This window comes from Erythrolamprus reginae, chromosome 8 (assembly GCF_031021105.1).
Source record: "Erythrolamprus reginae isolate rEryReg1 chromosome 8, rEryReg1.hap1, whole genome shotgun sequence".
In the NCBI taxonomy this organism is placed as follows: domain Eukaryota; kingdom Metazoa; phylum Chordata; class Lepidosauria; order Squamata; family Dipsadidae; genus Erythrolamprus; species Erythrolamprus reginae.
The window spans coordinates 16,219,799-16,234,265 of record NC_091957.1 but is presented as its reverse complement, the minus strand read 5'-3'; the positions used below and the strand labels follow the sequence as shown (position 1 = coordinate 16,234,265).

The 14,467-nt window shown below is 43.2% G+C and overlaps 1 protein-coding gene across 1 annotated transcript; it reads left to right on the top strand.

Moving 5' to 3' along the window:
* Positions 1 to 1,348: 1,348 nt before the first annotated feature.
* RNF207 (ring finger protein 207) lies at positions 1,349 to 13,721 on the top strand. The gene is made up of 16 exons (XM_070758233.1): positions 1,349 to 1,429; positions 1,772 to 1,916; positions 3,222 to 3,303; positions 4,481 to 4,556; positions 5,707 to 5,832; positions 5,923 to 5,969; positions 6,752 to 6,824; positions 6,947 to 7,015; positions 7,176 to 7,244; positions 7,787 to 7,908; positions 8,754 to 8,946; positions 9,307 to 9,492; positions 11,584 to 11,635; positions 11,749 to 11,866; positions 13,028 to 13,117; positions 13,511 to 13,721. The coding sequence occupies exons 2-16, from the start codon at positions 1,784 to 1,786 to the stop codon at positions 13,704 to 13,706; spliced, it is 1,632 nt and encodes a 543-aa protein (XP_070614334.1). The 5' UTR covers positions 1,349 to 1,429; positions 1,772 to 1,783; the 3' UTR covers positions 13,707 to 13,721.
* Positions 13,722 to 14,467: the final 746 nt, after the last annotated feature.

The window sequence follows — 14,467 nt, the reverse complement described above, 5'->3', positions numbered from 1 at the left end:
CTGGATTGTTATCACAACTTCTGTGCCAGCTGCTTGCGAGGACGAGCCATTGACAGCCGCCTGGCATGTCCCCTCTGTGGGTAAGGACGGCCTTCCTGGCTTTGTGACCGCTTGACTGGGCAGTAGGGTTGGACTAGATGATCTCCAGGGACTCTGATCCCACTCTAGGATCCCGCCTTCTAACATTTGACAAACTTTTAAGTTTCTAGTCCTCATGGTTTCTGCCCAGAGACCAAAGGCAGGGAGAGTGTCTCGAAACTATTTTATTTATTTTTTCTCTCAAAATACATTCAAACCATACAATATACCATCTATTCTCCATGAATAAAATGCAATATTTTGTTAGTAAGTCATTTCAATCGTCAAAACAAATTGCATTTTTTTCTAATTTTGTCATCCAGTTACATACATTATCTTTTAATTATATTCCCAGGGAAACATCCTGTAAAGTTGAAAAGTTTTTTAAATTTAAAAGAAAACTTTTTAAAAAACTTTTTTAAAATTTTAAGAAACTTTTTAAAAACTTTTAAAAAACTTTTAAAAACTTTTTTAAAAGTGTTTTTAAAAACTTTTTTAAAAGTTGGTTTTTAAAAGTTTTTAAAAAGATTTTCAATCATTTAAAAAATGCAATTTTTTTTCTAATTTTGTTATCCAGTTACATGCATTTATCTTTCCTCCTTAACGTTCCTTCAAAAATATAACACCAATAATATTTCTAACTTATTAAACATTATGAGTAGTGGCTCCTCCCTCTCTTTATTCGTTTTTCTATAAGCTAAGAAAATACTGCATAACCAATCAAATGTTAACAAAAATTTTAAAAAGAAACCAAATAAACACAAATTTCAGACTCTTTCCCTCCCTCTAAATAGTACGTTTTGACCAACCCCAAATTTTAAAATTATTTCCAACCCATTTAACATATAACCAATAAATACTTATTAAACTAATATTAAAGAGCTCTGATAAGTGGAGGACTACACATGATTGTCTTCTTGGGTAACCTCTGGGTTTAGTCATGGCTCATCACAATTTTTAATCATGGCTTGTTCACGCTTAGCAGCAAAACTTTAAGTTTCTAGCTGTCATGATTTCTGCCAAGGGACCAAAGGCAGGGAGAGTGTCTTGAAACTAATATTAAAGAGCTCTAATAAGTGGAGAACTACCAATGATTGTCTTTTTGGGCAACCTCTGGATTTAATCATGGTTCATCACAATTTTTAATCATGGTTTGTCACACTTAGCAGCAAATAAGCCTACTTTTGAGTAACGACAAGCCAGTTTGCGACTTCCTTGCAGCCACCAGTCCATCGTGAAGGGCAATGGGCTTCCTCCCGAAGACCAACTCCTCAAATTCCTGGTGGACAGCTCTGGAGACTATGAAGAGGATGTCCTGTGTGCAAATTGCGACCTGCAAAGCACAAAGCAGGTAAGGTGAGATGCGATCCGGATGCTGACTAGGGTTGGGGCAAATCCCACATCCCGAAGCATTTGCAGGGATAAGGGGTTTTTGCCCACTGGCGAACAAGCGGTAGGTGAGGAGGGTTCCCCTGAGGATCATCTAGACCAGCCCCTGTAGGCGTGCAGGCTGGGGAATTCTGGGAGTTGAATCCCACCCATTTTTTTCAAATTGCTATGCAATAGAGCACCCCTGTACCGGAGCAGTCTATCTTAGCAGCAGTGGCTGCTCTAATTACTTTGAGCTTCCTTCTCTGACCACAGTTGTCTCTCCTCCTCCTCCAACACCCATCATCCCCTCCTACTTCCGAAGGAGCTGGACGCCATGTACTTCTGCAACACTTGCAACCAGCCGCTGTGCTCCAAGTGCCGCGAAGAGACCCACAAGGCCAGGATGTTCTCCCGCCATGATATCGTCTCGCTGAGCAAACGGGCGAAGGAGGTCCACAAGAAATGCTGTACGTGCTCAGAGGCTATTGTTTTCTCATGCAGGACACTTCATTCACCATCACCACCAAACTCAACTTTTTTGCAGCAAAAACATACAGCAGGAAAGAACCAAAATAATTATAGAACTGTAGGATCATCGAATCAGAATCCTAGAATTGTACAGTCACAATCATGGAATCAGAATTGTAAAATCGTAGAATCATAGAATCAGAATCACGGAATCGTAAAATCATAGGATGATTAAAAATGATAAGAATTATAGAACCAGAATCCTAGAATTGTAGAATCATCGAATCCTAGAATTGTATAGTCACAGTCATGGAATCAGGATTATAAATTTGTAGAATCATAGAATCAGAATCACGGAATCATAAAATCATAGGATATTAAAAATTATAGAACCAGAATCATAAAATTTTGGAATCAGAGAATCGTAGAATCATAGAATTGTTGAATCTCAATCATGGAATTGTAGAATTATAGAGTTGTATAAATAATAATAGAATTGAAGAACCATAGAACCATAGAATGAGAATCATGGAATTGTAAAATCATAGGGTGATAAAAATCATAAGAATTATAGAACCAGAATCATAGAATTGTAGAATCAAAGAATCAGAGAATTGTAGAATCTCAATCATGGAATTATAGAATTACATATTTGCAGAGCCAGAAAAACATAATAATAGAATTGAAGAACCAAAGAATCACAGAATGAGAATCATGGAATCATGGAATCATAGGATGATAAAAGTCATAAAAATTATAGAACCAGAATCACAGAATTGTAGAATCAAAGAATCAGAGAATCGTAGAATCTCAATCATGGGATTATAGAATTACAGAGTTGTAGAGTCATAAAAACATACGGTAACAATAGAATTGAAGAACCGTAAAATCATAGAATGAAAATCATGGAACCATAAATGGGGCTGGAAGGATCTCTGAAGGTGTTTTAGTCCAGCCCCTTGTTTATTTATTAATTAATTAGATTATTTATTTATCTATTTTTTTAATTTATTGTTCAAAGCAGGAGTTGTTATAACTTATAATTCATTCTTATTTTTGTTCAATTCCCCCCCACACAAACACATTTTGCTTCCCATATCCTCTTCTCTGCGATCTTCAAACAGAATCTGAAATTCTCCCTTTGAATTTGCAACCCAAAACCAAAAATTCATTCAACGCTCAGTTGCAAAGCATTAAATTCTTTTTTTCTCTCAGGCTCCCATTTTACAATTTTTGGGGAGGGGGGCTGCCTGCAACCCAGAAATCGTAATCCATGCTGTTGAACTTTTTTCTCCCTTTTTCAGCCCTCCACGAGGAATTGTACATCATGTTTTCCACAGAGAAAAAATCCATGCTTTGCATTAACTGTTTCCGGGATATGCCTGTGTAAGTTTGCAATTGTTATTTTTTTTCTGAATCAACCTCGGTCAAAGGCATTTTAAGGGCTTTTCATTTGAATTTCTCTTAATGTTTATTTAATTTAATTTATTAAACTTCTAGCACCAGAAATAGAAGATATTGCACATGTGCTACTCAATTGTAAACTATACTCCTCAGTAAGACCTCAGTATTTACAGCCCCTACTTGACAAAATCATACACTGGGACTGTAATAAACAATTATCATATTTTCTTCAGTGTACAAATATATACAGTATGTAGTTTCTAGAACCGCTAAGTTTATAGTCAGGGCTGTTGAGATGAGAAAACGTTTTATAGAACATATTGGGGTGGCATGCAAAGGAGATGAAGTCACTTAAGAATATTTTATATCAGTAACTTAGATTTGTTTAATATAATCCTTTGCACAAGTTATATTCTCATGTTTTACTACTCAATTTTAGCATATTATACTGCATTATTATTTATTCAAATTCCCTCTATTTTAGCCAATTTTATTGTATTTTAACCAGTCACAGTTTTATGACGACCGATGTGGTCCTTTTCCTCGTTTTGATATGGTCGATTGACTAATCAAATAAAGTTGATATTGATTATTGATTATTAAACTTCTATGCCACCCAATTCCACGGGACTTAAATTTAATTTAATTAATACAAATTAAATCTAATTAAATTTAAACTTTAACAGACAGACTGCTTGAGCAGTTAATTGGATTATTGAGACCTCCGAGATCCTGTCCAACTTCTGTTATTTAAAAAGTAGATGTTTTTCCAATTCCATTAGGGGGAGAAAATAACCATCATTTTGGAATACTGTATTTAGATTTAGAAAACACGTACTGGAAGTCTTGACTTATGATTGTCATTAAGATTTGCATGTTATTTATTTATTTTTAATAAAGGTTTTTTTATTTTTTCCGTTTTATATTCCTACAAATATCAAATGATATTTGCAAGATTTGCATTTTACTAGCAACTGCAAGTATAGTTAGCCAGGGGAACTTCCCGACACTTGATAATCAGATTTTTCTAAAAAAAAAAAAATCTGTGAAAAGAGAGTTTTAAAAGAAAGAGCGAGCAGCGAGCAAGCACTCACTCTCCCCACCCCAAAAAATTACCTAAAAAGCACATAATTCATATTTTCACCCCTCCCTCCTCCAGGGAGAGCCGAGCACATTGCATTGATATTGAGACCGCCTACATGCGAGGTTGTGAGAAATTGGACCAGGCTGTGATGGTGAGTGGGAAGGATTTCAGAAATCTCTCTGGGGCTGAAAATGTATGAAAAATGTCTGCCAAACTTTCCTGCCTGTGTTTCTGAAGTTGGAGGTTGGAGGGGCCTTTGGAGGGCATCTAGTCCAGCCCCTGGATAGGACAGGAACGAATGCCTTCGTTCATCCTTTCTTTCTCCCTATTTTTCCTTCCTTCCTTCCTTCCTTCCTTCCTTCAGCTTTCCTTCCTTCCTTCCTTTCCCCCTCTTTCCTCATTTCCCCCTCTTGCTTCTTCTTCTTCCTTCATTTCCTTTTCCACTCTCCCCCTTTCCTTCCTTTTCCAGTTGTTCTCTCCTTCCTCCCACTCCTGTCCCTTTTCTTTCTTCCTTCCCTTCTCCTCCCTCCATCTCTCCATTTCTTCCTCCCTTTCTCCTCCCCCTTTCTTTTCCCATCCCTCCCTCCTTCCTTGTCTCTCTCTATTCCTCTATCCCTTTTCCTTCCTCCCTTCCCTCCCTTCCTGTCTCTCTCCATCCCTCCCTCCCTTTCTCCTTCTTCCTCCCCTCCTTTTACTTCCTTCCTTTGCTTCCTTCCTGACTTTCTCTATTCCTCCCTTTCTTTCTCCTTCCTTCCCTCCCTTTTCCTTCCCTCTCTCCCTCTCTCCATTCCTTCCTCCCTCTTTCTCTTTCCTTACCTCCCCTTTCCTTCCTTCTTGCCCTCCCTTCCTTCCTGTCTCTCTTCCTCCCTCCCTCCCTCTTTCTCCTTCCTTCTCTCCCTCTCCTTTATTTTTCCTTCCTTCCTTCCTTCTTGTTATTTTTCTTTTCTTTCTTTCTTTCCTTCCTTCCTTCCTGCCCTCCCTTCCTTCCTGTCTCTCTTCCTTCCTCCCTCTTTCTCCTTCCTTCCTTCTCTCTCCTTTATTTTTCCTTCCTTCCTTCCTTCTTGTTCTTTTTTCTTTTCTTCCTTTCTTCCTTCCTTTCTTCCTTCCACCCTCCCTCCCTCACAAGAAATGTTTTCCAAATGGGGGCCCCTTTTCCCCTTTTTGCACACTTCCTGCTGGCCCCCCTCCGAAGGGACCATCTCTGGCTGCCAAGCCCCAGCAGACCCAGGTTCAAGAGTCAATCACCCCCCCCCCCATGACTGCCAGTGTCCCAGGCGTGTCTGTCCGTCCGTCTGTTGCAGGCGGTAAAAGAGCTGCAGACGTCCACGCGGGAAGCCATCGTCCTGCTCAAGGCCATGATCGAGGAGGTCCGGAACAGCGCGGATGAAGAGTCCTCGGCCATTAATGCCCTCTTCAGCAGCATGCAGGTCAGAAGGGCCAAGCCGACCTCCCTGCGGCCAACACTGCAGGGCTGGCCTTCCCACCCAAGGCCTCCTTCCTGTTTTCCTTCTCCCTAGGAGAAGCTGGCCGAGAGGAAGAAGAGCCTCCTGAAAGCCGTGCAGAGGTAAAGATTTTGCACCGGACAGCGACCTCTATGGAGTTAGCCTTCGACTTAATGACTGTCCGTTAAAGGGGTCAACTTTATCTATCTATCTATCTATCTATCTATCTATCTATCTATCTATCTATCTATCATCTATCATCTATCTATCATCTATCTATCATCTATCTATCTATCTATCTATCTATCTATCATCTATCTATCTATCTATCATCTATCTATCTATCTATCTATCTATCTATCTATCTATCTATCTATCTATCTATCTATATATATATCTGTCTATCTGTCCATCCATCCATCCATCCATCTATCTATCTATCATCTCCTTCTCTGTCTCCCTAAATCTATCAGCTATTTATTTATTTATTTCATTTGACCTCTATGCCACCCAATCTTAAAATTATTAACAGCAATAATAAAAAGAAGTCAAGGGAAAAAACTAATTTCTAAAACCGTAATTAAAACTGAGACAATTTAATTGCATATTATCTATCTATCTATCTATCTATCTATCTATCTATCTATCTATCCATCCATCCACCCACCCACCCACCCACCCATCCACCCACTCACCCATTTTATTTATATAAAATATATAAGGTTTTAATTTTTTGGATGCGATTTCTAGCCACTTGTAGAACTTTTCCCGTAGGGTAAAAAACTCTTTTGTCGATTCTGTAGTTTATAAATAAGCCTTGCCATTTCAGCGCAGTCCACCAGTTCATTGATTATTGTTTATTGATCTTTTTAAAAGAAAATTGTCTTTTTAAAATCATTTCTAGCCAGTATGAAGAAAAGGAAAAAGCTTTTAAAGAACAGCTGACTCACCTGGCTTCTTTACTGCCAACCCTCCAGGTAAGGGTGGACAAATTTCCATCTCCCTCCCTGCCTTTTGCACCAAAATATCTCAGGCCTGAAACCCCCTTTGCGACCCCTTTAATTTCATCTTTTTTGGTGTGTGTGTTTTCCGACTTTAGGTGCACTTGGTGACTTGTTCTGCATTTCTTAGCTCAGCCAACAAAGCCGAATTCCTGGATTTGGGCTACGTAAGTGGAATTTCCCTTCCTGAGAACCAAGGAGGGGACATGGGTAGATTTGAACCTAGGGCTTAGATAGGCTTGACCTATACATTTAATAAATTAAATTAAATTAAGCATTTTGTGATGCTGCCCGGTTGATAGAGGCTTAACCTGGTTTGGATTCCAGCAACTGATGGAGCGCTTGCAAAGGATTGTCAAACAACCCCATCGGTTGAGGCCGTCGCAAACCAGCAAGGTGAGATAATAAACCTGGATTCTGCAGGTGAACCCTGATCATTGGTTTATTGAGAGACAAGGTAAGCTAACAGGCTGGACTGAGCAAAATTCTGGTCCTTCCTCCCTCCCTTTTCCTCCCTCTCTCCTTTCTTCCTCCCTCCTTCAAACCTTCCTTCTTCTTACCTTCCTTCCCTCCCTTCCTTCTTCTAACATTCCTTCCTTCCCTCCCTCCCTTTCTTCCTCCCTCCCTTCCTTCTTTCCTTCCCTACCTCCCTTCCCTCTTCTAACTTTCCTTCCTTCCTTCTTTCCTCCCTTCCTTCTTCTTTCCTTCCTTCCTTCTTCCCTTCCTTCTCTCCCTCCCTCCCTTCGTTCTTCTAACCTTCCTTCCTTCTTTCTTCCCTTCCTTCTTCTTCCCTTCCTTCCTTCTTTCCTTCTTCCCTTCCTTCCTTCTCTCCCTCCTTCCCTTCCTTCTTCTAACCTTCCTTCCTTCCTTCTTTCCATCCTTCCTTCCCTCCCTCCATTCTTCTATCCCCCCTCCCCCCCTCCCTCTCTTCCTTCCAGATCAACAGCGAATACCGGGCTGAGTTTGCCCACTGCCTGGAGCCTCTGCTGCCTTTGACCCCACGCCGGTCGGTTGTGGGCCCCCCAGGAGCCATCGGACCCAGCCTGAGCAACAGCACCATGTACGTCTCTTATTCTGTGGGCACCCCAGAGGTCACTTAGCCCACTGCAACAGCTGAATCTGAATGCATCGTCTCAGCTTCCTCCTCATTGGCTTGGCAGTCAGCTGAGGGCGGGACTGGCCAGCAGGGGCAGCCACTCAAATCCGAGGGTGGGGGTGGGGGTCTATGTGGCAAGGAGGATTTGCCCCCCCAACTAGGTAGCTGCTCTCTCCAATCCTCTCTTTTGCTTGGAGGACTAAGTGCAGTTGGGATAATCCAGGACTTGAATTCCCAGAATGCCCTCCACATCTACCTGTCCCAGGTACATGGGAAGAGCTCAAGAGGTGGAGAAAATGTCCGATTCTGCAACCGATCGTAAAAGAGTAGTACCTCTACCTACGAACGCTTCTACGTGTTCAAGATTATTTTGCCTAGTCTCAAGAACCATTTTCCATTTACAAATCTGAGCCTCTGAAACTATAACCAGAAAAGGCAGGGAGAAGCCTCTGTGGGGCCTCTCTAGGAATCTCCTGGAAGGAAACAGGGCCGGAAAAGGCAGGGAGAAGCCTCCGCGGGGCCTCTCTTGGGAGGAAACAGGGCCTCCACCCTTCCTGTGGTTTCCCCAATCGCACACATTATTTGCTTTTACATTGATTGCTATGGGAAAAATGGCTTCTTACAAATTTTTCTACTTAAGAACCTGGTCATGGAACGAATTAAGTTTGTAAGTAGAGGCACCATTGTACAGGCAGTCCTCGACTTATGACGGCACCGAAGACTGTCCCTTAAAAGAGCCATTTTCACCAATTTCCCAAATTTTTTTCCAAGGGGGGCTCCTAAACTCCATTTCCCCCACTGACTTCTAGGATGGCTGGGGGTCCAGGCTCCAAGACCCTCTTAGTGGCCGGCTGTCCGTCATCGCATGAAAAAATGCCCCTGGCTGGCTCGCCGGTAAGGAAGGCCACGATGCACCGATACATCAGCACCAAAGTGCTCTTAGCTGAAGGGAGGGAGACGCCGTTTACCGGCCACTGTCAGGATTTTGAAAATACGTATCGGGTAAGGATGGCGTGACGTGTTTATGTTGTGTGTGTGTGTGGGTGAGGGGGGTTGTATAATTTTTTTAATTTTATCCCTCCCTCCCCCTATCTCTCTTTCTCTCTCTCCCTCTCTCCCTCCCTCCCTCCATCCACCCACCCACCCATCCATCTATCACCAATATCTATTATCTGGAAGGGACCTTAAGTGGTCATCTAGCCCAACCCGCTGCTTCAGACGAGAAAAATTTATATACTATCCCAACTCGAGTGACTGTTCAGTCTCTTCTTGGACTCTCCAGCAACGGATGCATTGAACTCAGGGAGTTTTAAATGAAAATAAATGATGGCTTGTTGGTTTCACCCTCCATATCTCCCGCAGGTGCTACAGACCGAGATTCAGGGCTTGAAAGACCAAGTGCAGGATCTTCACCGCGACCTCACCAAGCATCACTCCCTGATCAAGACGGATCACATGAGCCAGATCCTGCAGAGATCTCTCCAGATGGACGTCCAAATTGCCTCCGAGTTCTCGTCGGTGGAAATGAGGCGGAACGAGTTTGAAGAGGTATAAACCGATCCCTGTCTCTTTAAATTTCCGTTCTCAGCTTTCATTTTTATATGTTTTATTAAAAATCCCTAATAGAAAAAAAAATCCTGTCTTTTTCTCCATTTCTTCATCCGTAATTTTTTACCAACCATTTCCCTATCGTGTTCGTTAGGTTTTTAATAAAACGTATTAAAAGGAAGTGAAATATTTGATTATCCCCATTTTAACAGTGGCAAGGATAACCTGTGCTCAGTTATGGAAAAGTGAAGATACACCAAAAGGAGAAATGATAATAATAAGAAAAATATGGAGTGTGAAGAAATGGACATGTTGACAAGGAAAGTCCTTCGGGATTGGGCAGCATAGAAGTTGAATTAAATAAATGAATAAATAAACAAGAAAGAAAGAAAGAAAGGGAGAGAGAGAGAGAAAGAAAGAGGGAGAGAAAGAAAGAGAGGGAAAGAGAGAGAGAGAAAGAGAGAGGGAGAGAGAGAGAGAAAGAGAAAGAGAGAAAAAAGAAAGAAAGAAAGAAAGAAAGAAAGAAAGAAAGAAAGAAAGAAGGACTCAGACTATTAAAGGGTAAGGGATAAATTCTATAATGGGTTAAGAAAGAGAAACGAGAAAGGAAGTAAAATCAAATAGAAAGCCTAAAAAAATTAATAATGGATAAACGTATTTCGATTCGGAATCTAGACCAAAATATGCAAGCATAAGCGTTAAGAAAATAATGTAAAATAGAACAGAACAGAATAGAATTCTTTATTGACCAAGTGTGATTGGACACACAAGGAATTTGTCTTTGGTGCACATGCTCTCAGTGTCTTTATTTTATTCTATTCTATTCTAAAAATGTATATACGCTTCACAAAAAAATAAAGGGAACCCTCCAAGAACCCATCCTAGATCTCAACGAATGAAATACAGTGATCCCCCCGATCATTGCGAGGGTTCCGTTCCAGGACCCCTCGCAATGACCGGTTTTTCGTGAAGTAGCGCTGCGGAAGTAAAAACACCATCTGCGCATGTGCAGATGGTGTTTTTACTATCGCCGCAGCAGCGAGGAGCCGAAGATTGGGGTTTCCCCGCCGCCCGCCGTTCGCTCTGCTTCCCAGCTGGGAAGCGGCGCTGGGGGTCTTACCGGCCGCCCACTCCTCGCTGCTGCCGCGCCCGCCACTTGTCCGCCGCCTGCCTGCCCGCGCGCCGGCCCTTCGCCCGCCCATGCCGTTCGCTCGCGCCGCTTCCCAGCTGAGTCCTGAAGCGAACGGTGTGGGCGGGCGAAGGGCGGGCGCGCGGGCAGGCAGGCGGTGGACAAGCGGCCGGTAACACCCCCAGCGCCGCTTCCCAGCTGGGAAGCGGCGCGAGCGAACGGCGTGGGCGGGCAAAGGGCGGGCGAGCGGCAGCGAGGAGTTTGCGTGGGCGGTGGGGAAACTCCTCGCTGATGCCCGCCGCTCGCCCTCCCACCAGCAAGAGGGGGAAGACCCAGGGAAGCCGCCCAGCAGCTGATCTGCCCGGCACCATCTACGCATGCGTGCCCATAGAAAACAGGGCGCGCATGCGCAGATGGTGTTTTTACTTCCGGGTTTAAAAATCGCCATATAGCCATTTCGCAATGATCGGGGTCGCAATACCTGGGGGATCACTGTATTCTCATTGAATGTGCACAACAGTATGTAAAGTTGATTGTCCATCAGTGTTGCTTCCCAAGTGGACAGTTTGATTTCACAGAAGTTTGATTGACTTGGAGTTCTATTGCGTTGTTTAAGGGTTCCTTTTATTATAATTTTTTGAGCAGTGTATCTTTGTTAGTGCTTCTGACAAGGATGTAATTATCCCAAGTGTGTGTTTTTTTTGTGTTTGTCTTTTAGGTGTGTTATGTTTTAAATGCTTTTTTAAAAAAAATATAGTAGTTTTTGTATTGTTCATTTTATTGATGTTTTTACTGTTCTTATATTTATAACCGTTGTTAGCTGCTCGGAGTCCGCTTCGGAGGGAGAAGCATATAAACAAACAAATAAATAAAATTTTAAAAATTCCGTTTGTGGCAACCCTCGAACTCGCACCCCCTTTGGCTGAATCCTCTCTCCCTTTTCTTCCTCTCTCGCCTCGCAGACCTGGGAGGAAACCTACCAGCGGGTGGCCAACGAGCAGGAGATCTATGAAGGTGAGGGTCTCCAGGCCCCCTGGGAAAGGCAGAGGGTCCCTTCCTCCTCTTGGACGGAGGTTCCTCTGAGCGCATGCAGAGTTCAGGGAGGAAACTCGGCTTCTCTCGCCCAGCCCAGCTCCATGACCTGCTGCAGCTGAGACAGGAGAACAGCTACCTGACATCCATCACCAAGCAGATTGGCCCCTACATCCGCTCCATTGCCCGGGTCAAGGAGAGGCTGGAGCCCAGGTGAGGATTTAATTGATAAATTGATTAATCGATTGATTAATCGATAAAGTCACCTTCTGGGCCATGGCTGAGGATCTTTCCCGACTTCACCTCTCCCTTTCTTCATTCCTTCTCTCCTTTCCTCCCTCCTGCATCCATTCTTCATTCCTTCCCTTTCTTTTTGTCTTTCTTGTCCTTTCCCCCCCTTGCTTTTCCATTTTTTTTACTTTATTTCATGTCCTCATTCCTTCTTTCTTTCCCCCCCTCCTGCACCCATTCTTCTTTTCTTCCCTCCCTCCCTCCCTCCTTTCATTTCCATTTCTCATTTTTTTCTGTGCTTTTTCTTTTCCATCTTTTCCTTTCCTTTTTTTTACTTTCTTTTATTGTGTCCTCATTCCTTCTCTCGTCTCCTTTCCTCCCGCCTGCATTTTCTTCCTTTCTTTCCTCCCTTCTTTCATTTCCTTCTTTTTCCCCGTCTTCCTTTCCGTTATTTTCCTTTCTATCTTTCCTTTTTTATTGCGTCCTCATTCCTTCTCTGCTTTCCTTTCCTCCCTCCTGCATTCTTCCTCCCTTCCCTTTCTTTTTGCCTTCCTTCCCTCTCTGTATTTTCTTTTGTGTCTTCATTCCTTCTCTCCTTTCCTTTCCTCCCTCCTGCATTCTTCCTCCCTTCCCTTTCTTTTTGCCTTCCTTCCCTCTCTGTATTTTCTTTTGTGTCCTCATTCCTTCTCTCCTTTCCTTTCCTCCCTCCTGCATATTCTTCCTCCCTTCCCTTTCTTTTTGCCTTCCTTCCATCTCTGTATTTTCTTTTGTGTCCTCATTCCTTCTCTCCTTTCCTTTCCTCCCTCCTGCATACATTCTTCCTCCCTTCCCTTTCTTTTTGCCTTCCTTCCCTCTCTGTATTTTCTTTTGTGTCCTCATTCCTTCTCTCCTTTCCTTTCCTCCCTCCTGCATACATTCTTCCTCCCTCCCTCCCTTCCCTTTCGCCTTTCTTGTCCTTTTCCCTTTTCCCTTCCTATTTTTGTTTTTCTTGCTTTTCCATTCATTTTTTTTACTTTCTTTCATGTCCTCATTCCTTCTCTTTCTTTTCCTCCCTCCTGCACCCATGCTTCCTTTCTTCCCTCCCTCCTTTCATTTCCATCTTTTTCCCCATTTCTCTTCCTTTTTGCCCCACCTCCCCTTCAGATTCCAGGACTGGAGAGAGAAAACTGACCCGCCGGAAAGCCTGCTCAAAATCTACGAAGACGGACCCCTCCCCGCCGAGGCTCAGCCCAGGTAATCCCACCGAATGGGAGGAATCCTCGAACCTTAGTCCGCACTTTGCGTGGTTGACTTGCGACCCGTTGAGCCCGAGATTTCCAAGGCTGTGCGAGACGGCTGTGTCGCCATTCTTGCCACCGTTGCTAAGCGGATTATTGTTCAGTTAGCAACACAGTCATTAAATGAATTGGGCTTCCCGTTTTGACTTTGCTGGTCAGAAACGGCAGCAGAGGGTGGGGGCCCCGGTCATATACGAATCATTTGCCAAACGAATCATTTGCCAAACCCCTGAGTTTCAGTCACTAAGCAAACGGTTTGTAAGTCAAGGACTTGCTGTATCTGGTTTCATTTCTTTCCTCGTCTTTATTTTTTATTTTTCTCTTCCTTTCCACGGAACGATTTGGGCAGTGCCGGCAAAGAGTGGGCGCCTAAGCCAGAAGCGCAGATGCTGGGCCCGGCGGCTGCCACGGACCCTCAGCCGAAAAGCACGGAGGTCTTCAAAAGCAAGTCAAAGATCGGGGCTGAGAGCCCCCCGGAGCTCACGGGAGCCCCCTCGAGTGCAAGCAAGGAAGGCGATGCAGAGACGCAGCTTCTTTTGCATTGAGGGCGCAAAATTTTCCTTTTGGGGGAAAAAAATCTATCTATTTATCAATCTATCACCTTTCTATCATCTCTCTCTCTCATCTCTATCATCTAGATTGATTGTCTCTATCATCTATATCTATCTATCCATCCATCATCTCTATCATCTCTCTATCTATCTATCTATCTATCTATCTATCTATCTATCTATCTATCTATCTATCTATCTATCTACCTACCTACCCATCTCTATCAATAATCTCAATCATAACTCTCTCATATCTATCATCTATATCATCTATCGTCTCCATCTCTCTTCTATGTCTGTCTGTCTGTCTGTCTGTCTGTCTGTCTGTCTATCTATCCATCTCTATCTAGCTATCATTATCAATCAATCATCTCTATCATCTCTCATATCTATCTCTATCTCCATCTATCATCTCTATCAATCATCTCCATCATCTCTCTCAGGGCCGCCATCAGGAATTTTGGGGCCCCATACAGCCTAAGTTTGTGGGTCCCCCGCCATTTTAAAACTACTTTAAGTCGCCGAGCCACTCCATCCCCCCGGGGATCATTTCCCGCTTTACGCCAAGCAAGGCAGTCCCATAGGCCAGTGTTTCCCAACCTTGGCAACCTGAAGATATCTGGACTTCAACTCCCAGAATTCCCCAGCCAGATATCTTCAAGCAGTGTTCCCTCTAATTTTTTTTCCGGTGTGAGCAGAAAAGTATAATGTCTGAGCGGCACATTTCCATGCCTGGGCGTGGATCGGTTAGAAAC